At 37.9% G+C, this 23,145-nt stretch overlaps 1 protein-coding gene across 1 annotated transcript in view; it reads right to left on the minus strand.

The window, feature by feature from the left end:
- Positions 1-23,145, minus strand: part of tbcd (tubulin folding cofactor D) — a 68,977-nt gene that overhangs the window by 17,948 nt on the left and 27,884 nt on the right. The window contains exons 14-29 of the mRNA XM_062036502.1: positions 21,389-21,545; positions 15,963-16,020; positions 15,845-15,874; positions 15,492-15,577; positions 10,675-10,755; positions 9,326-9,399; positions 9,091-9,208; positions 8,957-9,017; positions 8,853-8,875; positions 8,744-8,775; positions 8,616-8,678; positions 8,477-8,553; positions 6,670-6,751; positions 3,409-3,527; positions 3,228-3,319; positions 659-799 (exon numbers count right to left, since the gene is read on the minus strand). Coding sequence (XP_061892486.1) covers positions 659-799; positions 3,228-3,319; positions 3,409-3,527; positions 6,670-6,751; positions 8,477-8,553; positions 8,616-8,678; positions 8,744-8,775; positions 8,853-8,875; positions 8,957-9,017; positions 9,091-9,208; positions 9,326-9,399; positions 10,675-10,755; positions 15,492-15,577; positions 15,845-15,874; positions 15,963-16,020; positions 21,389-21,545 — 1,294 coding nt within the window. The remainder of the gene's footprint in view (positions 1-658; positions 800-3,227; positions 3,320-3,408; positions 3,528-6,669; positions 6,752-8,476; positions 8,554-8,615; positions 8,679-8,743; positions 8,776-8,852; positions 8,876-8,956; positions 9,018-9,090; positions 9,209-9,325; positions 9,400-10,674; positions 10,756-15,491; positions 15,578-15,844; positions 15,875-15,962; positions 16,021-21,388; positions 21,546-23,145) is intronic.

Raw genomic sequence — 23,145 nt, forward strand, 5'->3', positions numbered from 1 at the left:
ATCACAAAACAAAAGATTATAATGCAGTACAACACGATCAAATAATAAAACGTTGTAATACAAAAATAGCAACAACAAAGAACCAAAAAAAAAACAACAACTTTGAGTTTATATAATAATGTTCATACCAAAGATAAAAATAGATATATATGTTTTTGCAAAAATAAAATGGCCTAAAATATACACATTAGTGTACCAAAGACAAACAATAAGTGACGAAAAAGTACCATCCATCCATTTTCTACTGCTTGTCCCATAATCAATAAAATAGTCAATAGTTCATATTGTTTGGGTGTCTGGAACAGATTCATTGGATTTACATTATTTCTTATGGGACACAAATGCTTTGGTCCTTGTTAGATTTAGTTGTGTTTGCTTTTCAGTACTGTAGATAGATTTTATAATGTATAGCTCCAGTATATCTCTACGTAAATAAAAGAGCAAAATGATGAGCCCATCCCATGTATCAAGGAGGGACACAAGTAACAAGCCTGGTGGCATTCCTGCTGAGAAGGTAAGCATCCCCTCAGGCTACTGCTAAGATCATTGTGTGTGTGTCCCAGGGTGGAAGGAAAAGAAGACACTAGAAAGGCCTAAGGGAGGAGAACATTCTCAATACCTAAGGCCAATAGAAAACGACCTGGTAGGATTGACTCACCATGCCCCCACGTCACCCCTGCTGTCCATGCTGTAGTCATTCATGCTGTCCAGCAGGACGGCGTACACTTCAGCTATGTTGTCTGAGCAGAGAACGGAGTCGGGGGGTCCGCTGGCACAGACGCCGGCCTTCAGACACACTCTAATGTAGGAAGAAAACACATATGATTGAGTTTGATTACAAGGGTCATAAAGCAAAGACAAGTGTAATGCTTGTCAATGTCGTGTAGCACTGTACTGTACTGTACTTAATCACATATTTACATCAATATACTGTATATATAAACAAACACACAAAACAAGCATAGTTTATGCTAAAAACAAGATGTGCTTGTGGTGTTCGGGTCTTTATTCAAAGAAAAATGATACAATTAATACATTTTTCAAACTGAGACTCACTGACTTTGGCTCATTTTCTGTGAAGAACTTATATCAGAATACATATTTAATGACCACACACCATACACATGTAGATGTCCACTGGACCCGGGGCTAATAGAAGTGTGGAATTTGATGTTCTGTGTGCCACGCAATTTCCAGCTACCTACAGTATTTGCCGCACAAAAAACATGTTTTTAAAATTTAAGCAAGGATCTGTACATAAATAAAATAATAATTTAACTTGTTTACTTACATTACTTTTTAAAATGTAATTAATTTTGCTATAACTGTTTTTTACAGAGCCCCTAAAGGGACATGGGAATTTATTTTTTTTTAGACATGTATCTCGTGCGCACGAGAAAGTTTCTTGTGGCCACGAGAAAGCATTGGATGCGTGCGCATGGTTTGAGGTGTGTGTTAAAATGGCAGTTTAGGAGTTAGTTTGGCTGTATTTCCAACTAGGACTTTCCCCCATGTGTGTTGTGGTAAAATGTGAATGCTTGATTAGTAGGTGTGAGACAAACACTTTATCTTCCTGGTTATTGTAACGCTACGTGTTTGACATTATTTAAGACTTTATCATGCCAGTTTTCCTCTTCTGTGGCTGTGGGGGGTGGGCGTGGCTTGCGGACCTGCTGCGAAGCGGAGTGTGCCAGTTAGTCCCATGTTGATGTGATCAAACTTCTTTCTTGTTTGGAAGATACACTCACAATTGTAACTGCTATTTCTTCCTGCACATAATAAATATGTACAACGTGTTTGGATGTATTCATTTATGTAAAATTGTCATTAAATGTAATATTGCCTGACAAAAAGTGATTCGACGTAATATTTTGATATTTACACATCGCATATTTACACACGCACATCTGACTAGAATACACTTATGTGCATTACATATCAACATCAAGTACCTACTGTACTCGTGGCCACGAGAAACTTTTTATTAAAAAAAAATAAAAATAAAAAAAAAAAAATATATATATATATATATATATTTTTTTTTTAATAAAAAGTTTCTCGTGCACACGAGAAAGTATCTCGTGGCCACGAGAAAAATTCTCGTGCGCACGAGAAATTTTTTATAAAAAAATAAAAAATAATTTTTTTAAATAAAAAGTTTCTCGTGTGCACGAGAAACTTTTTATTAAAAAAAAAAATTATATATATATATATATATATATATATATATATATATATATATATATATATATATATATATAAATATATATATATATATATTTTTTAATAAATAGTTTCTCGTGCAAACTTTTTTATTTTTTATAAAAAGTTTCTCGTGCGCATGAGAAACTTTTTATAAAAAATAAATAAAAAAAATATATATATTTTTTTTTTTTAAATAAGTTTCTCGTGCGCACGAGAAACTTTTTATAAAAAAATAAAAATAAAAAATAAAATTTTTTAATTTTTATAAAAAGTTTTTTGTGTGCACGAGAATGTTTCTCGTGGCCACGAGATACTTTCTCGTGCGCACGAGATACATGTCTAAAAAAAAAAATTCCCATGTCCCTTTAGGGGCTCCGTAGTTTTTACTTACTATAGCGTATCCATTTTATTTGTCCTTAAAAAACAAGCTCACTATTAGGTCAGATATTGTTTTTCAAATCACCTGACATGTATACTGTGTATATGTACATAATTTATCCCTTTTTTAAACATATTTTTTTATATACATGTTACAGCTTATATGTCTTTTATTATTGAATGTATCAAATGTGATGAATATTTAATGGATCACAATGGAAACAAGCCTTTTGGCTTTGTGTGCCATCCATTTGCCTTTTTAAAGCATTACATGGATTACCTTCTTTGAGATGTCAATAAACTTCTCAATCAATCAATCAAAAAGATAGCACAATTTGCAGTAAAAAACATTATTTAAAATATGTATATATTTATTATGTAAAGCATGTTTTAAAACATTAAAGAGAGCCTAAAGCAAAACTCTTGAGTTAGTAAAAAAAAAGTATATTTAGTAATCTGATGTGACTAAATAGGAGGTGTGAGGAGTAGGGTACAATTGGACTGACACGTCATTCAGGTCCTGCAGGTATTGTCAGTCAGCCTGACTGAAGCTTGCACACATCAGGTAGTGTGACACAAAAGGGTTTGTGAGAAATACACTTGAAAAAACAAATCACAACTATACACAAGGAGAAAAAGCTCACTGTGCCACGGCTCGGACCGCATCCCTCCTGGCCTCTGGGAAACGCCCTTCTCTCAAGCAGGCGCCATGCATCTGCCCAAGACCCTCTAGGATCTAATGAGAAGCATACAGTAGACAATAAGTTGACATCGATACACTGCAGTGACGAGAATGTCAACGACTTGTGTTGACTTTAGGCGCACCTGCTTCAGTTTGCCGTGGATCATGAAGCTTGGCAGACAGCCGAGGGCCAGGGCAGAGCCGCAACGGGTGAGCATCTGCGGGCTCTTCAGCTCGTCGATGTACTGAGTCATTATGACGCCTAAACACACATTCATTTAGAAGGTCACCTTTGTCTGTAATGCTTATCACACTGCTGCCTAGAATTGCCTAAGGGCTGATGGAGTGTTTATTTTAAGCACAAAGGGGTGAACAATAAGGTTGAATGTGAAAGTAGAAAGAAGTACAGTACCAAATTAGGATTAGTAGTAAATTGGGGGAAACATTTTAATTTAGCACAAAATAAGTTGTAATGTTAAGAGAATAACTACAGTATGGGGACACATGTTTAAAGAACAAAATAACTCATAATATTACAAGAATATGTTCATAATTTAAAAAAAAGACCATCAACCACACTCTTTTTCTCAACAGTCATATTAATTAGGTATTATCATTAAATACATTATTATTGTACAGAGTACAGAATATACATCTATTGTTCACGTGACAAAACATTTACTTGTTCAATGTTTGTCTAACTTGATAACATCCTTGACAGTTGTCACTTTAATGCAGCCGTTTAGGTTCCACTTTATTTGCTTAAGTTTTTCCTTAGACTATTACCACTTTATTCTCATGCAATTAGTAGTTCCTAACAGTAGTACTACTTTATTTTCTTAAATGTACCGTAATTTCCGGACTATAAGCCGCACCTGACTATAAGCGGCACCAGCTAAATTTAGGGGAAAATACAGATTGCTCCATATATAAGCCGCACCCGACTATAAGCCGCAGGGTTTTGATGTGTAATTAGCGTAGTATATAGGGGTTCCTGCTACCACGGAGGGGATTGTCGGGACAGAGATGACTGTTTGGGAACGCAAAGCGTCCCATTTATTAACTATAAATCTTTCAATCAAACTTTCACATCTTTAACATGGCGAACAGCATTCGTGCAGAGTACAAATAATACAACGCTGCAAAGTAATACAAAGTGCTCGCCTGTACGTTATCAAAATAACCAGCCTACCGGTATATGAAAAGTCAGTCTTTAATCATTGTGTCATCGTCTTCCTGCGTACTAAAACCACCGAAATCCTCTTCGTCGGTGTCGGAGAAGAACAGGCCGTATATAAGCCGCACCCTTGTATAAGCCGCAGGGACCAGAACGAGGGGAAAAAGTAGCGGCTTATAGTCCGGAAATTACGGTACATGATTTTCTCTTCTCTATCTTTAAAAACATATCTTAATATTACAACTTTACCCTCATGAAATGTGTACGTCATTCCTCTTAATACTGTTTTGCTCTGAATATTTTGACTCTATTGTCAGAAATTTTTTTTTTTTTTTATTCAATAAATATTACGACTTCATTGTCATAAAATTGTCTTATCAAAATACTACAACTTCAATCTTTTACATTTCCTATTAAGTTTCTTTAAATTTCAGTTAATATTATGGCTTTGTTTTCATAAAATGTGTGTTATTATTTATTATTGGGGCTGTAAAAAATAAATTCACATTAATTACGATTCTGAATCTATTCAAAATCTTCAAGAATGGATTTAAAAATATATATTTTTTAGGACATTTAGCGCTTAATTATGGCGCATATACAGACAGGCCAAAAGTTTGGACACACCTTCTCCTCATTCAATGCCTTTTCTTTATTTTCATGACTATTTACATTGTAGATTGTCACATCCAAACTATGAATGAACACATGCAGAGTTATGTACTCAACAAAAAAAGGTGAAATAACTGAAAACATGTTTCGTATTCTAGTTTCTTCAAAATAGCCACCCTTTGCTCTGATTACTGCTTTGCACACTCTTGGCATTCTCTCCGTGAGCTTCAAGCACACCTGTGAAGGGAAAACCATTTCAGGTGACTACCTCTTGAAGCTCATGGAGAGAATGCCAAGAGTGTGCAAAAAAGTAATCAGAGCAAAAGGTGGCTATTTTGAAGAAACTAGAATATAAAACATGTTTTCAGTTATTTCACCTTTTTGGGCTGTACTGTATGTCATACGTCAGTTGAATCGAAATGCATTGGTTTCACTATTTTGTTTCTATTGTCATAAAAAAAAAAAATCCCAATGAATATTACAACTTTATTCCCATTAAATTACAACTTCCATGCTTGATACATAAGTATTTGTTTTTCTAAAATGTTTGACTTTCTTTTCATTAAAAAAAATACATCTCAGAATATTATGATTTTATTCTCTTAAAACTTTTTTTTTTCCTGTAATGTTTTTTTTAATAATCCTTCCACCACTGTAGTATTGTGTCAGTTTTTTGTTGCGTTCATTGTGGTTAGAGATGTCCGATAATGGCTTTTTTGCAGATATTCCGATATTGTCCAACTCTTAATTAGCGATACCGATATATACAGTCGTGGAATTAACACATTATTATGCCTAATTTTGTTGTGATGCCCCGCTGGATGCATTAAACAATGTAACAAGGTTTTCCAAAATAAATCAACTCAAGTTATGGAAAAAAATGCCAACATGGCGCTGCCATATTTATTATTAAAGTCACAAAGTGCTTTTTTTTTTAACATACCTCAAAACAGCAGCTTGGAATTTGGGACATGCTCTCCCTGAGAGAGCATGAGGAGGTTGAGGTTAGTGCTGCAAGGGGTTCTGGGTATTTGTTCTGTTGTGTTTATGTTGTGTTACGGTGCGGATGTTCTCCCAAAATGTGTTTGTCATTCTTGTTTGGTGTGGGTTCACAGTGTGGCGCATATTTGTAACAGTGTTAAACTTGTTTATACGGCCGCCCAAAGTGTGACCTGTATGGCTGTTGACCAAGTATGCAATGCATTAACTTGTGTGTGAAAAGCCGTAGATATTATGTGACTGGGCCGGCACGCAAAGGCGGTGCCTTTAAGGTTTATTGGCGCTCTGTACTTCTCCCTACGTCCGTGTACACAGCGGCCTTTTAAAAAGTCATACATTTTACTTTTTGAAACAGATACCGATCATTTCCGATATTACATTTTAAAGCATTTATTGGACGATAATATCGGCAGCCCGATATTATCGGACATCTCTAACTGTGGTCCTAATACTTTGTATTGTTTGAATTATAATAACATTATTCAGATATGTTTGAACCAGATCCTTCACAGAATTTCCTAAATTCTGACCCTGAAACCAATTTAATGACATCCCCCCCTTTAAAAATGTAGGGAATTGTATTTAAATGTACAGTAGTAAAGCAAAAAGAACACACCCTGCTTCTCAGAATCAGCCTGGCCGGTCTGGGCCTGGTAGTACTCCTCACACAAGGCCGTCAGGGCACAAACCACAGCAGCCTGCCGGCACACAAAAGCTACAATAGTAGGGGTGTAACGGTACGTGTATTTGTATTGAACCGTTTCGGTACGGGGGTTCCGGTTTGGTTCGGAGGTGTACCGAACGAGTTTCCACACGGACATATTAAGTAGCGTAACGCACGTTGTGTAAACAATGCACACCGAGGCACAACACACGGCATGCTAGCAGCTAACGGGCTAGGATAGACTGACCATACGTCCTCTTTTCACCGGACATGTCCTCTTTTGCGGAGCTGTCAGGGCGGAGTTTCTTAAATGCCTCAAATGTCCGGCATTTTGAGTTAGGGTTGCGTGTATTTTCAATGTACGTTCAGGGTTAAGAAGGGGTTAAAAACAAAACAAACAGCAGCATTGGTGAGGGAGGGGCAGAGACAGAGAGAGAGTTATGATAAACGCGCATGCGTCGCCAGGCTCTGCTTTTTATCCATAGATTTATCACATTTAATTTTTTATTATCTGTAGCAGGGGTGTCAAAAGTGTGCCCCGGAGGCCATTTGCGGCCCACAGCTAATGTTTTAAAGGCCCACGGCACATTCTAAAAATACTATTCAAATCAACAAAAACATAAAAAAAGTGAAATAAAAAAGCTTAAAGGTTAAATGTTATTTAGAAAAAGTTGCAATGTTGACTAATAAAACAAAGCTGTTTTTTTTTCTCTCAAACTGTCATTGCTCAAAACATAATATTGAATCAAAATCAATGTTATTATGAATTATTGACCTATCCAAGGTTCCCATTACTTCACATCAAATATTACACTAAGAAAAATAGTTTTGGTGGAAGATTTTGCAAATTTGGTAAATAAATAACTAGGGATGTCCGATAATGGCTTTTTGCCGATATCCGATATTCCGATATTGTCCAACTCTTTAATTACCGATACCGATATCAACCGATATCAACCGATATATGCAGTCGTGGAATTAACACATTATTATGCCTAATTTGGACAACTAGGTATGGTGAAGATAAGGTACTTTTTAAAAAAAATTATAAAATAAGATAACTAAATTAAAAACATTTTCTTGAATAAAAAAGAAAGTAAAACAATATAAAAACAGTTACATAGAAACTAGTAATTAATGAAAATGAGTAAAATTAACTGTTAAAGGTTAGTACTATTAGTGGAGCAGCAGCACGCACAATCATGTGTGCTTACGGACTGTATCCCTTGCAGACTGTATTGATATATATTGATATATAATGTAGGAACCAGAATATTGATAACAGAAAGAAATGGGGGGAGGGAGGTTTTTTGGGTTGGTGCACTAATTGTAAGTGTATCTTGTGATTTTTATGTTGATTTAATAAAAAAAATAAAAATAAAAAAATAAAAAACAGATACAGATAATAAAAAAACCGATACCGATAATTTCCGATATTACATTTTAACGCATTTATCGGCCGATAATATCGGCAGGCCGATATTATCGGACATCCCTATAAATAACCCAAAAATGTATATTTTGTTGTTTTCTTACTGTACCGAAAATAAACTGAACCGTGACCTCTAAACCGAGGTACGTACCGAACCGAAATGTTTGTGTACCGTTACACCCCCATACAATAGTAAATACAATTGTCACAGTCGTGCTCCACATTAGACCTGCCTACACTAACAACTGAGCATTGTTGACTTTGCAAAGGCAAATTATTTATCAAGAAAAAAGATGCTGAATAAAATTCCGTAATGTTTGGTCCTACCACAATGCCGTCCTTGGCGCTGCTGGAGACGAGATGCAGAGTCTTGATGGTGTCGTCAATAAGCCACTGCCAGCCAGCTGCAAGCCAGTACACTCGGTCAGTGGCACATACAAGCCTGTCATTTAACTACGTGACTCACTGATGACTGGATCCGTCTTGAAGGGCATTTTGGACAGTGAAAGCTTTTCTATAAGTCTGCACACTGCAAAAACCATAACTCATAAAATTCAATGTTGTTGAATTTAATTTTTTTGAAGATTCACTCACTCGCTGGCCTCATCAGCTCTCCACCAAAACCCCTGCACAACATTGGAAAAACAATAGTTATGTTTTCTTACTATAAAAGGTTAGGAATGTTAGATTTTTTTCGTCCTACCTGTACTGTTTCCTGTCTTGTAGCTGAAAGTAGGTCAACACATGGTATTTAGCAAAAGTGTGAGTTATTGAGCCCAGTTTTATACCTTGTGGAGCTTGCATTACCTTCTGATGAATATCTTTCAGCGCCTCCACACATTGTGAGGGAATTATGTCTACTACGGTCCTGTTTAGGAATGGAGTTTGCTTTGAAGTGATGCATCTGTGGCTGTGAGCAGTGTCCTCTACAAAACATTTACCTGCTGGTGTGCAGGCCCAGTTTGTAGAGCGCGTGTACGACCTCAGCGCACGCCAAGATGGCGCCGTGGCGACCGTGAAGGTCGGGAGCCACTGCCATGAGCAACAGCTGCGGCAAAACTACAAACAAACAAGACAGAAAGCGCAATTTGTTTTCAATAATTCTAGGGTTCAGTAAAAGATGTGCTTCCTGGGGAATTTAACTTTCAAGTAAACGGGTATGGTGACATTGCTTACCTGAAGTCGCCATGTAATCAGGGGCTTGAGGCGTCAGGTTGTGGAGGGCTTTGGATGTGAGCTCTCGAATGGAACTGAAAAAGAAAAGAAAAAAACATAAAAAATTATCTAAAAAAAAATTTAAAAAAATGCACAGTAGGTATAGAACAGGGGTCGGCAACCTTTACCACTCAAAGAGCCATTTTGGAAAGTTTCACAAATTAAAGAAAACAATGGGACCCACAAAAAAAATTTGAAAATTTAAAATGGAAAAACACCGCATACAAAGCTTAAATTGCTTTGCGCTATGTTAACCAGGGGTCTCTGACACACGCACCGGCACGCATCTCAATATGGAAATTTAATGTTAGTGCGGCCCGCGACTTTTAATTGAATGGCGCTTGATAGCGTCTTTCTTGCCAACCCTCTCATTTTTTCCGGGAGACCCCCGAATATCGGGGCGTGATGGCACTGCTTTTAGCGCCCTCTACAGCCTGCCCAAACAGCGTACCTGCTTGGCCACATGTAGAATGCAGCTTTTGCTTGCCCACGTAAGTGACAGCAAGGCATACTTGTTCAACAGCCACACAGCTTACACTGACGGTAGTCGTACAAAAACAACTTTAACACTGTTACGTTACAAATAAGCGCCACACTTTGAACCCACACCAAAAAAGAATGACAAACACATTTCTGGAGAACATCTGCACTGTAACACAACATAAACACAACACAACAAATACCCAGAATCCCATGCAGCCCTAACTCTTCCGCTCAACCGACGCACGGAGAGGGGGTGGGGTTGATGTGTGGGGGGGTTTGGTGGTAGCGGGGGTGTATAATGTAGACCGGAAGAGTTAGGGCTGCATGGGATTCTGGGTATTTGTTGTGTTGTGTTACGGTGCGGATGTTCTCCAGAAATGTGTTTGTCATTCTTTTTTGGTGTGGGTTCACAATGTGGCGCATATTTGTAACGTAACAGTGTTAAAGTTGTTTTTGTATGACTACCGTCAGTGTAAGCTGTGTGGCTGTTGAACAAGTATGCTTTGCTGTCTCCTACGTGTACAAGTAAAAGCAACATATAACATGTGGCCGAGCTGGCACGCTGTTTGTAAATGCTATAGGGTACAATTAATACAGTGCCATTAGGGCACGCCCTTGTTTAAGTCATTAGAGTGAAAATGGGATAATATTTGCCCTGGGAGATTTCTGGGAGAAGCAGTCTCCTGGGAAAATCGGGGGGGTCGTTAAGTATACTGGGAAAACCGGGAGGGTCGGCAAGTATGCAGCTGAGCCGCATCAGAGTGGTCAAAGAGCCGCATGCGGCTCTGGAGCCGCGGGTTGCCGACCCCTGGTATAGAAGTACTTACCTGTCCCAGTGGTTGATCTTCATTGCTACCAAGTGGTCAATCATTGCATTGGTGTACTCTGGAAAACTGGAAATGTAAACACTGAAAAAAGAAACAACAAAACAAGAAACTGAACATTAAAACACCGGAATTGGATTATCGTTTTAAAAATGTGGTGGTGGTAGGACTTGACAATGCAAGACTAACTTTTTAATAATGTACAGTAATATGTCTCTCTAAAGCTGAGGTGTCAAACATACGGCCCGTGGGCCGGATCAGGCCCGCCAACAGGTTTTATCCGGCCCGCCTGATGAGTTTGCCAAGTATTAAAATGAGCTGCATTTTTTTTTTTAAATGAAAGAAACTGCTGTTCTGAATGTGTCCACTGGATGTCACAATAGCAATTCTGTTAGGACTAGCAAGAGATACAAAGTAAAGCGTGGAAACTTAAAAACCTGCCGTTTTATGTCTTCTGCTTCAAACACATCGTTATTTGGCACCCTTACTCCCCAATAATGTCTTTGTGTGGGTTTTAAGAATAGACGGTCAGTGTTTCCCATAAACTGCCAAGATACCTGTGGCGGTGGGGGCGTGGCCATCATCAAGTATTTTGCATAATTTACTACAATGATATGATATTCTCTAAAAAGGCTAAAAAAAGGTATACTTACTAATTAATAATAACAGTTTTGTTTTAAACGTCCATCCATTTTACAATATAATTACAACACTTTATGTACATATTTATATACAGATTTGAACAATAAGTTATTCACTGATATATATTTATTAATTGTGGTTCTTACAAAAAATATATCTTATAAAATATAAAAGCTAAAATGTCTCTTAAAGCTCTGCCCCTTTAATTAGTGCATACTAAATAATTTAACTTTAGCCTACTACTACAACCATATTATTTACCAGCAACATAAAGTGAAAGATAGACACAGAGCTTCATCAAACATCTGATCCACTGAACAAAGAGCTCCAAAAATCTTGAACTTTAGACTGCCATCAGTTTTACTCCCCACACTTAGCCATGTGTTTCCTACTGCCTGCAGACTTTGCACCCTTTGTTATATACACATGTTGTGTTTCTAATATAAATACATTTAATACAAACAGCCAATATGGGCATCTACATCAACTATATGATTTGCCTGTGAAGCTGGACAGGACAAAAAAAAAAGAAAAAAAATTTTTTTTTTACATTTTAATTTTTTTTAATTTTTTATTTGTGGCGGACGTAATTCTTTCGTGGCGGGCCGCCACAAATAAATTAATGTGTGGGAAACACTGACGGTAATATCTTGTGCACTCGGATAATCAACTTTTACCTTGAAAATCATTTTTTGTCTTCAAAATCAACTTTTACCATTGCAAGATGCCTCGTTGTCGTCCTTTTTCATAATAATAACATCAATAATAATTAGAGATATCCGATAACATCGGACTGCCGATATTATCGGCCGATAAATGCTTTAAAATGTAATATTGAAAATTATTGGTATCGGTTTCAAAAAGTAAAATGTATGACTTTTTAAAACGCCGCTGTGTACACGGACGTAGGGAGAAGTACAGAGCGCCAATAAACCTTAAAGACACTGCCTTTGCGTGCCGGCCCAATCACATAATATCTACGGCTTTTCCACACACAGAAGTGAATGCAAGGCATACTTGGTCAACAGCCATACAGGTCACACTGAGGGTAGCCGTATAAACAACTTTAACATTGTTACAAATATGCGCCACACTGTGACCCCACACCAAAAAAGAAGGACTAACATATTTCGGGAGAACATCCGCACCGTAACACAACATAAACACAAAAGAACAAATACCCAGAACCCCTTGCAGCACTAACTCTTCCAGGACGCTACAATGTACACCCCCCGCTACCTCAACCCCGCCCACCTCAACCTCCTCATGCTCTCTCAGGGAGAGCATGTCCCAAATTCCAAGCTGCTGTTTTGAGGCATGTTAAAAAAAATAATGCACTTTGTGACTTCAATAATAAATATGGCAGTGCCATGTTGGCATTTTTTTCCATAACTTGAGTTGATTTATTTTGGAATACCTTGTTACATTGTTTAATGCATCCAGCGGGGCATCACAACAAAATTAGGCATAATAATGTGTTAATTCCACGACTGTATACATCGGTATCGCTTGATATCGGAATCGGTAATTAAGAGTTGGACAATATCGGATATCGGCTAAAAAGCCATTATCAGACATCTGTAATAATAATAGATAGATAGATAAAGCGCTTTTCTATACACCCAAAACGCTTCGGAATATCAGAGCCATTAGAGGCGAGACATGGACCAAACTGGTGAAATAAGGTGTTCCACCAACGTGTTCTAGGATTACCGCCACGACCGGCACCAACTAAGGTAGGAAAATATAGTGAGAAAACTTAACCCTTTTGAATAGTTTGACCTCAATCTCTTACGGTTTGTTGAGTTAGCTCTGGATTGATACGTGGACATGACAAAGGAGGTGTTTGATACCTCGAAGAGTTTACATGTTGTGTTTTTTGTCCAATCCCAGAAAGACTGTGACTTAAAGTTTAATCCTGGCTTTGTGGATACACTGAGACCAAGTCTAAACTCATTGTGTTCTTGAAGCTGCACCAATTTTCTCAGAATTTTCAACAAACTTGAAGTGTTTTGTCCAGAGGATTTGTACGTTTTCATAATGTGCTTGTTCTATTTTCGGCCAAAGTAAACAACCTGGAGTATTTTTAAGTTATCATGCCATGATTTTACCATTCCGGCCCACTTCGGAATAGATTTTCCTCCATGCGGCCCCTGAGCTAAAATGAGTTTGACACGCCTGCTCTAGAGACTGTTTATGAACACCAACATAAGAAAAATCTATCTCACACACTTTTCTGCTCCACTTTTTTTTTTTATTTATTTATTTTTTTCCTGTCCAGCTTCTTAGACAAATCATATAGTAGATGTAGACGCCCATATAGGCTGTTCACATTTACTTTACAAAAGAAAAGTGTAGGATACTTCTCTTGTTGCCTTATTTGTATTTGACTTTATTAAATGTATTTATATTATCATTTGGTGCAGCCGGGCCGGAGCAGGAGGGGATAGAAAGATGAAAAAAAGGAAGACAGAGGGGTATAAGTCGCTCCGGAGTATAAGTCGCACCGGCCGAAAATGCATAATAAAGAAGGGAAAAAAACATATATAAGTCGCACTGGAGTATAAGTCGCATTTTTTGGGGAAATGTATTTGATAAAAGCCAACAGCAAGAATAGACATTTGAAAGTCAATTTAAAATGTCTAAAGAATAGTGAACAACAGGCTGAATAAGTGTACGTTATATGAGGCATAAATAACCAACTGGTATGTTAACGTAACATATTATGGTAAGAGTCATTCAAATAACTATAACATATAGAACATGCTATACGTTTACCAAACAATCTGTCACTCCTAATCGCTAAATCCCATGAAATCTTCTTCCTCGTTTCTGTCGTTTCTAAACAATTCTGCCAACTCCAAAAGGTATGCGCCGCTTCCTTTCTTTCTGCTGCTCGATCGCCGTTTTCTGCTGCATATTTCACTACGTCCAGCTTGTAATCTGCAGTATATGATTTCCTTTTTCGGCGCCATTTTTGTTCAGCCCTTCTCAGTTCTTATAAGTTACCGCCAATGTTGAAATGATCCATTTTCAAAAGGTACGGACGTAGTAAAACCTCTTTTGCACAATCAGCCTTTTCATATAAAGCCATAAAGGAATGGAAGGACCTCACAACAAACTTGAAAAGTCTAACAGATGACTCTTCATTCACAATTGAAGTTAAAAAGTGGCTTTGGAGCAATCAAAGCTGCTCACACGGTCACTAAGGTGGGCATTATGTTTGACACATCAACCTAATGGGTATTATATTTATCCATGAGAGCCTTTTTATTGTAAATTGTGAGGTGTGTCTGTTAAAATCATGGTTGTTTTTACAAATGATGACAGATGTGAACAAAAGCATGTATTGTCTTTGTGTGATGATGTAAATGAGGTGTGGTTGTATTGTATATTAAGTATGTGTCCATGAAAGGGCATTTTATGACTTTTTTCTTAATACTTGTGTATGATTTTATTGTCATAATTTTATTGCATGATTTTTGTATCCCTTTAATTTAGGTAGCCAGGGACTGCAGATGGAAACGAGCTATTTAGCTATAATCTGGTACAGAACATATCTGTCTTTGAGCTTAATGTTTCTGTACATTGTCCCTTCAAATAAAGACTAAACTAGTAGCAGGTAGCATCTTTTTTTTCACAATACACTTCCCCCATGACCCACAATGCACTTGTGCCATGACCCGCCCCCGCCGAATTTCTATTGGTTGACGTGTGCGTGACGATTGCGGACATTTGCTTCTTCTGTTACGGGAATGATATAAATAACATTATTTGATATTTTACGGTAATGTGTTAATAATTTCACACATAAGTCGCTCCAGAGTATAAATCGCACCAAACTATGAAAACAACTGCGATTTATAATCCGAAAAATACGGTATCTGTCAATCAAATATAGGAGCTGCATGTTTGATCGTTGTGTTTTTCTTAAGCAACAATAGGCTAATCTCGCAAGATGTTCGGTTAAAAACATGACTGTAATGTTTGCAATGTAGGTCACATAGCTAAGCTGGTGTTGCTAACCTTTGTGTTATACTGCATTATACATTGGACAAGTGCAGAGTTACAGTGTATATGTAAAATGTGTCAATCAGAATGTCGTTCTTTGTCTCCTACTAAGAGCCCTGTGTACTGTATTTGTGTGAATATTGGTATTACTGCATGTATTTTCCTACCTGGTCTTCAGATAGCAGTTGTTGCGATTTCCCACTGCATGGTAGTCGGCTGCAGTTGCAATGTCAATGCCATGTGGAAATGTCCCCTATCGATTGACAGACAAACACGGCAATTCAGCACAAAGGAACGTGGCCACACACTTGAAGAGTGATTTAGAGCTGGGTGACAGTTAGGAACTGTAGTTCGCTGCTGCCCTGAAGCTGTACTGGAAGGCTATTCCAGCTTCAAACGTTTTCATGAGCACTACAAGTTGTATCATGAAGACCTAGACACTAATTTGACAGCAAATAAGCTTATAAAGAAATCACTGTAAAGGTGTAATATGAAGTAGTACAATCGTGTAATCACAGACCTGTCTGCCGACGTTCTCCTGGAAAGCGGCCTGAGACAAAGTGAGACATTAACAAATTGAATTCTGTCACAAGTCAACTGATATGTTATGATAATTGATACGAATGCCAAATACGTACAGAGGCAGCTCTGCGGCAGCTGACATCTCGATCAAACACGGTGGTGATCTGCAAAGAGCTGTGGAAAAGCACATACACATTAGACACTTCATTTGGTTGGTTGGTAGAAGTTGATTTCGAAAATGTATTTAATACATGTAATAAACCCTTTATTTATTGAGTCAAAAATATTAAAGTTTGATGATTTGGTAAAATTGCAAACAGCTAAAATGATGTACAAAGCAAACTATAACCTGCTACCAAAGAATGTACAACAATTCTTCTCAACTAAAGAGGAGAAATATAACCTTAGAGGAAAATCTCATTTAAAACATTTGTATGCTCGTACAACACTTAGAACATTTAGCATATCAGTATGACCACCTCGGTCAGTCAGATCAGAAAGAATTTGGGAAGTTTGGCCACTCTTGAAAAACACCATGTCAAAAACCTTGGGGTCATATTCGACCCAGACCTCAAGTTTGACAAACAAGTGAAATCTGTGGTGAAATCCTGTTTTTTCCAACTACGCACCATAGCCAAGATCAAGTCTTTCCTCTCCCCCAGTGACCTACGGAGGGTCGTGTTGATGCTTATTTTTACTAGACTGGACTATTGCAATGCCCTTTATGCTGGGGTCACCGACAAGACCATCCATAGCATGCAGCTAGTACAAAATGCGGCTGCCAGGCTGGTGACAGGCGCAAAAATGAGGGAACATATTTCTCCCATCCTCTCCTCCCTTCACTGGCTCCCAGTGAAGCGTAGAGTGAAATTTAAGATCGTCATGTTCATCTTCAAAGCGCTTAATGGTCTCGCCCCAGCTTATATTAAAGATCTCCTGGACCAACCCACCAGCTCCAGGCTGGGTCGTTGCCTTAGATCTGACAACCAGATGACCCTGAAGGTCCCACGGTCAAACCTAGTGACAAGGGGAGACCGTGCTTTCTCAGTGATGGCACCTAGGTTGTGGAATAAGCTCCCCCTGAGTATAAAGTCCGCCACCACTCTGGACTTTTTTAGAGCACGGCTTAAAACTCACCTTTTTACCGCAGATGACTTTTACTTGATGTTTTCATTGTGAGTCTTAAATGTTTAGTTTAGATTCCTTTGTGTGTCTCAGTCTCTGTTTCTGTTTTTTTGTTTCTCCACTCGGGCTGATGTAACACTTGGTTGGGGGGCGCAAAATAAATGAAAATAACATAACATAACATAACATCAGTATGTGGAATTAAAGGATGGAATGGATTAAGTAAAGAAGTTCAACATTGTACTGATATGATCCAATTTAAGAGGTTGTTCAAATGAATAGTGCTTAAAAAGTACAAAGAAGAATTATGAGAAATACTTTCAACCTTATTGAAAATAAGATATTCTTCATCTCAGTATGTTAATAATGACCGACTTCATTATATGTTACAAAACTGTTGTATTACTCATTCACGGATGTAATTTTACTATAAAAAAGTCAGTAAATTAATGTATATACAGTGTTTCCACACATTAATTTATTTATGGCGGCCCGCCACGAAAGAATTAAGGCCGCCACAAAAAAAATTTTTTTTGTTTTTTTTTTTGTCCTGTCCAGCTTCTCAGGCAAATCATATAGTTGATGTAGATGCCCATATCGGCTGTTCACATTTACTTTACAAAAGAGAAGTGTAGGATCAAGATTTTTGGAGCTCTTTGTTCAGTGGATCAGATGTTTCATGAAGCTCTGTGTCTATCTACCACCACTACTGTTTTCTGTTTATTTGTTACTGACTGTGGCAGGACACCTCTGCCTCTGTTTCACTTTATGTTGCTGGTAAATAATATGCTTGTAGTAGTAGGCTAAAGTGAAATGATTTAGTATGCACTAATTAAAGGGGCAGAGCTTTAAGAGACATTTTAGCTTTTATATTTTTATAAGATATATTTTTTGTAAGAACCACAATTAATAAATATATTTCAGTGAATAACTTATTGTTCAAATCTGTATATAAATATGTACATAAAGTGTTGTAATTATATTGTAAAATGGATGGATGGATGGACGTTTAAAACAAAACTGTTATTATTAATTAGTAAGTATACATTTTTTGAGCCTTTTTAGAGAAAATCATATCATTGTAGTAAATTATGCAAATTACTCGATGATGTCATGGTGACCACGCCCATAGCCACGCCCCCACCGCCACAGGTATCTTGGCAGTTTATGGGAAACACTGATATATATATATATGTAAACCCTCTGAAGTGGGAAAGGGGTAGGATTAAATAAGCTTTGCTTCTTCCTACTCCTTTTCGGACATGATGTAAAGTGAAATGATATGAAATTGTGTGATGTGTTATGCTGTAAGTGTGTTCATGTTCCAAATAAACGAAAGAAAGAAGAAAGGAAAAAAAGAATACATCACATATATTCCATTTCTCTTTAAAACAAGCCCGAAAGGAGTAGGAAGAAGCAAAGCTTATTTAATCCTTGTCCACTTCAGTCACTGGTGACGTTTGACTCCGTTTCACCAATCAAATGCAGTCACTGGTGACGTTTGACTCCGTTTCACCAATCAAATGCAGTCACTGGTGACGTTTAACTCCGTTTCACCAATCAAATGCAGTCACTGGTGACGTTTAACTCCGTTTCACCAATCAAATGCAGTCACTGGTGACGTTTGACTCCGTTTCACCAATCAAATGCAGTCACTGGTGACGTTTGACTCCGTTTCACCAATCAAATGCAGTCACTGGTGACGTTTAACTCCGTTTCACCAATCAAATGCAGTCACTGGTGACGTTTGACTTCGTTTTACCAATCAGATGCAGTCACTGGTGACGTTTGACTCCGTTTCACCAATCAAATGCAGTCACTGGTGACGTTTAACTCCGTTTCACCAATCAAATGCAGTCACTGGTGACGTTTGACTCCGTTTCACCAATCAAATGCAGTCACTGGTGACGTTTGACTCCGTTTCACCAATCAAATGCAGTCACTGGTGACGTTTGACTCCGTTTCACCAATCAAATGCAGTCACTGGTGACGTTTAACTCCGTTTCACCAATCAAATGCAGTCACTGGTGACGTTTGACTCTGTTTCACCAATCAAATGCAGTCACGAGTGACGTTTGACTCCGTTTCACCAATCAGATGCAGTCACTGGTGACGCTTGACTTCGTTTCACCAATCAAATGCAGTCACTGGTGCCGTTTGACTCCGTTTCACCAATCAAATGCAGTCACTGGTGACGTTTGACTCCGTTTCACCAATCAAATGCAGTCACTGGTGACGTTTGACTTCGTTTTACCAATCAGATGCAGTCACTGGTGACGTTTGACTCCGTTTCACCAATCAAATGCAGTCACTGGTGACGTTTAACTCCGTTTCACCAATCAAATGCAGTCACTGGTGACGTTTGACTCCGTTTCACCAATCAAATGCAGTCACTGGTGACGTTTGACTCCGTTTCACCAATCAAATGCAGTCACTGGTGACGTTTGACTCCGTTTCACCAATCAAATGCAGTCACTGGTGACGTTTAACTCCGTTTCACCAATCAAATGCAGTCACTGGTGACGTTTGACTCTGTTTCACCAATCAAATGCAGTCACGAGTGACGTTTGACTCCGTTTCACCAATCAGATGCAGTCACTGGTGACGCTTGACTTCGTTTCACCAATCAAATGCAGTCACTGGTGCCGTTTGACTCCGTTTCACCAATCAAATGCAGTCACTGGTGACGTTTGACTTCGTTTTACCAATCAGATGCAGTCACTGGTGACGTTTGACTCCGTTTCACCAATCAAATGCAGTCACTGGTGACGTTTAACTCCGTTTCACCAATCAAATGCAGTCACTGGTGACGTTTGACTCCGTTTCACCAATCAAATGCAGTCACTGGTGACGTTTGACTCCGTTTCACCAATCAAATGCAGTCACTGGTGACGTTTGACTCCGTTTCACCAATCAAATGCAGTCACTGGTGACGTTTAACTCCGTTTCACCAATCAAATGCAGTCACTGGTGACGTTTGACTCTGTTTCACCAATCAAATGCAGTCACGAGTGACGTTTGACTCCGTTTCACCAATCAGATGCAGTCACTGGTGACGCTTGACTTCGTTTCACCAATCAAACAGAGCCAGGTGGTCACATAAAGTTTCAGCGGCAGAACAACAACAAGCTTAAGCTTACATGAACTCAACGTCAAATTTGAGGAAGCACATGGCGGTAAGTAACGTTAGTAGATATTTTGGCTGTCACCGTAGGCTGATGTTAGCTTCCCTGCTATGAATCACTGTCAAATGTACATCGTGTGGGGACATTTATTAACGCGCTGCAGCCTCATAGACAGACAGACAAAGACACACACACACACACACACACACACACACACACACACACACACACGCACACACACACACACACACACACACACACACACACACACACACACACACACACACACACACACACACACACGCACACACACATGCATACAAACACCAATCAGAAGTGCAGTGTGTTCCCAGGTGCAGCCCACACCTATCAGTTTATGGTTTGCGTAAAGGCTAACTTGTTATTTTCCTTTGTAATCTCTGTCTACTGAGCCTATGGTGCTGTTAAGTTATTGTGGCTCAATTTGCCTTCATTTTTTTATGTTAATGTATCATTATTTAATATGTATTATTGTTTTAGTTGCTTAAGAGATATTCCTGGCTCTAAATTTGCTCATTGCTATTTTTATGTTTTTGTGCATTATTTGTTGCCGTCATCATTAAACGAACAGGTTACTCATCAGTTACTCAGTACTTGAGTAGTTTTTTCACAACATACTTTTTACTTATACTCAAGTAAATATTTGGGTGACTACTCCTTACTTTTACTTGAGTAATACATCTCTAAAGTAACAGTACTCTTACTTGAGTACCATTTCTGGCTACTCTACCCACCTCTGTTAATGAGTAAACACAGAGTCTGTGAGACGGGAAAAAAAATGTGTCGTTCCCACAGTTCCGCGTCCTTTTTCAAATGTCATCAGGCTGAATGGCGCAGGAACCAGCTTGCCAAAATCCCCGCTGCCAAGCAGTGACCGAAACCTACAGCAACAGGCGAAACCTGGCGATCCAGTAGGCGAGGGCAAAGGAGGGTGTCGTCGTCGCGACGCTAGCGGATCTAACCGACACTGCAGAGCTGGTCTGCACAGTCACAGGGTTCAGGTCGGTACATGCACTGCCGGCGAGTCACTCCTGAGAAAAAGACTGACGCAACAGTGTGGCGTCATTTTGCAGCTCAGCTCTGTGCCAGTTACGGATTACACCTAATTGTCATTGCAGCGCGGCTGAGACACGACGAGCTGCTAACCAAGTATCAATTAAATGTCTTTTCATGTCAACAGCATTTGCACTCCTAAGGCGTAAGATTTGATTTGGTCTTTTTTGTTTTACTTTGTGCTTCTGGATGTACCTTACCTGGCAATTTGATTGACAAATGGCTTGAGCTCTTTAGGATCATACGCCCTGGCAAAGGACCAGCACACGTAGCAAGCTGCGTCGCGGACATTGGAGCCAATGCTGCATGCTCCCCTCTTCTCGTCATAGGTCAGGGACCTGATGATGAGTGGCACAACTAAAAGAGAAAATAATTCATCGGTTTAATTCCCTCAATAATTCAAACTTAGTGTGTGATTACTACAGTGTACTGCAGGGGTCACCAACGCGGTGCCCGCGGGCACCAGGTAGCCCGTAAGGACCAGATGAGTAGCCCGCTGGCCTGTTCTAAAAATAGCTCAAATAGCAGCCTCTATTTTTTAAATTGTATTTATTTACTAGCAAGCTGGTCCAGCTTTGCCCGACATTTTTAATTCTAAGAGAGACAAAACTCAAATAGAATTTGAAAATCCAAGAAAATATTTTAAAGACTTGGTCTTCACTTGTTTAAATAAATTCATTCATTTTTTTACTTCGCTTCTTATAACTTTCAGAAAGACAATTTCAGAGAAAAAATACAACCTTAAAAATGATTTTAGGACTTTTAAACACATATACCTTTTTACCTTTTAAATTCCTTCCTCTTCTTTCCTGACAATTTAAATCAGTGTTCAAGTAAATTTTTTATTTTTATTGTAAAGAATAATAAATACATTTTAATTTAATTCTTCATTTTAGCTTCTGTTTTTTCGACGAAGAATATTTGTGAAATATTTCTTCAAACTTATTATGATTAAAATTCAAAAAAATTATTCTGGCAAATGTAGAAAATCTGTAGAATCAAATTTAAATCTTATTTCAAAGTCTTTTGAATTTATTTTAAAATTTTTGTTCTGGAATTCTAGAAGAAATAATGATTTGTCTTTGTTAGAAATATAGCTTGGTCCAATTTGTTATATATTCTAACAAAGTGTAGATTGGATTTTAACCTATTTAAAACATGTCATCAAAATTCTAAAATTAATCTTAATCAGGAAAAATGACTAATGATGTTCCATAAATTCTTTTTTAAATTTTTTCAAAAAGATTCGAAATAGCTAGTTTTTCTCTTCTTTTTTTCGGTTGAATTTTGAATTTTAAAGAGTCGAAATTGAAGATAAACTATGTTTAAAATTCTAATTGTCATTTTTTTCGTGTTTTCTCCTCTTTTAAACCATTCAATTAAGTGTAAATATCATTAATTATTAATAATAACAGAGTTAAGGGTAAATTGAGCAAATTGGCTATTTCTGGCAATATATTTAAGTGTGTATCAAACTGGTAGCCCTTCGCATTAATCAGTACCCAAGAAGTAGCTCTTGGTTTCAAAAAGGTTGGTGACCCCTGGTGTACTGTATCTTTTTAAAGGACAAGAGTATGGAAAGTAAACTGGATACAATTCAAAGTAGTTGGTGACAGTATAGAGGTGCATCTCAAATTAAAATATAGTGCGAATTATAAGAGTTCAGGAGTTCAATTCACACTAAGAAATTAAAAGGCTGAGGAAGTTTTTGCAGTTCATTCAATGAATGAAATAAGTTTAAATGAAATAAGTTTATTTGGGTCATATAATCAACAATCAACCATTTTGTATGACCAGTTTAACAGTACAGGTTATACATATTTAACAATCACACACATTTACACACAAAAAGAAAAGAAAAAGAATGACCGAAAAAGGAATAGGCTGAAGCCAAAGCTTATATTTGCCTATCCTAAACCTTCACTGAAAATAAGATTACCTGGAACATCAACGTTCA

This window comes from Entelurus aequoreus, linkage group LG25, assembly GCF_033978785.1.
Source record: "Entelurus aequoreus isolate RoL-2023_Sb linkage group LG25, RoL_Eaeq_v1.1, whole genome shotgun sequence".
NCBI lineage: Eukaryota > Metazoa > Chordata > Actinopteri > Syngnathiformes > Syngnathidae > Entelurus > Entelurus aequoreus.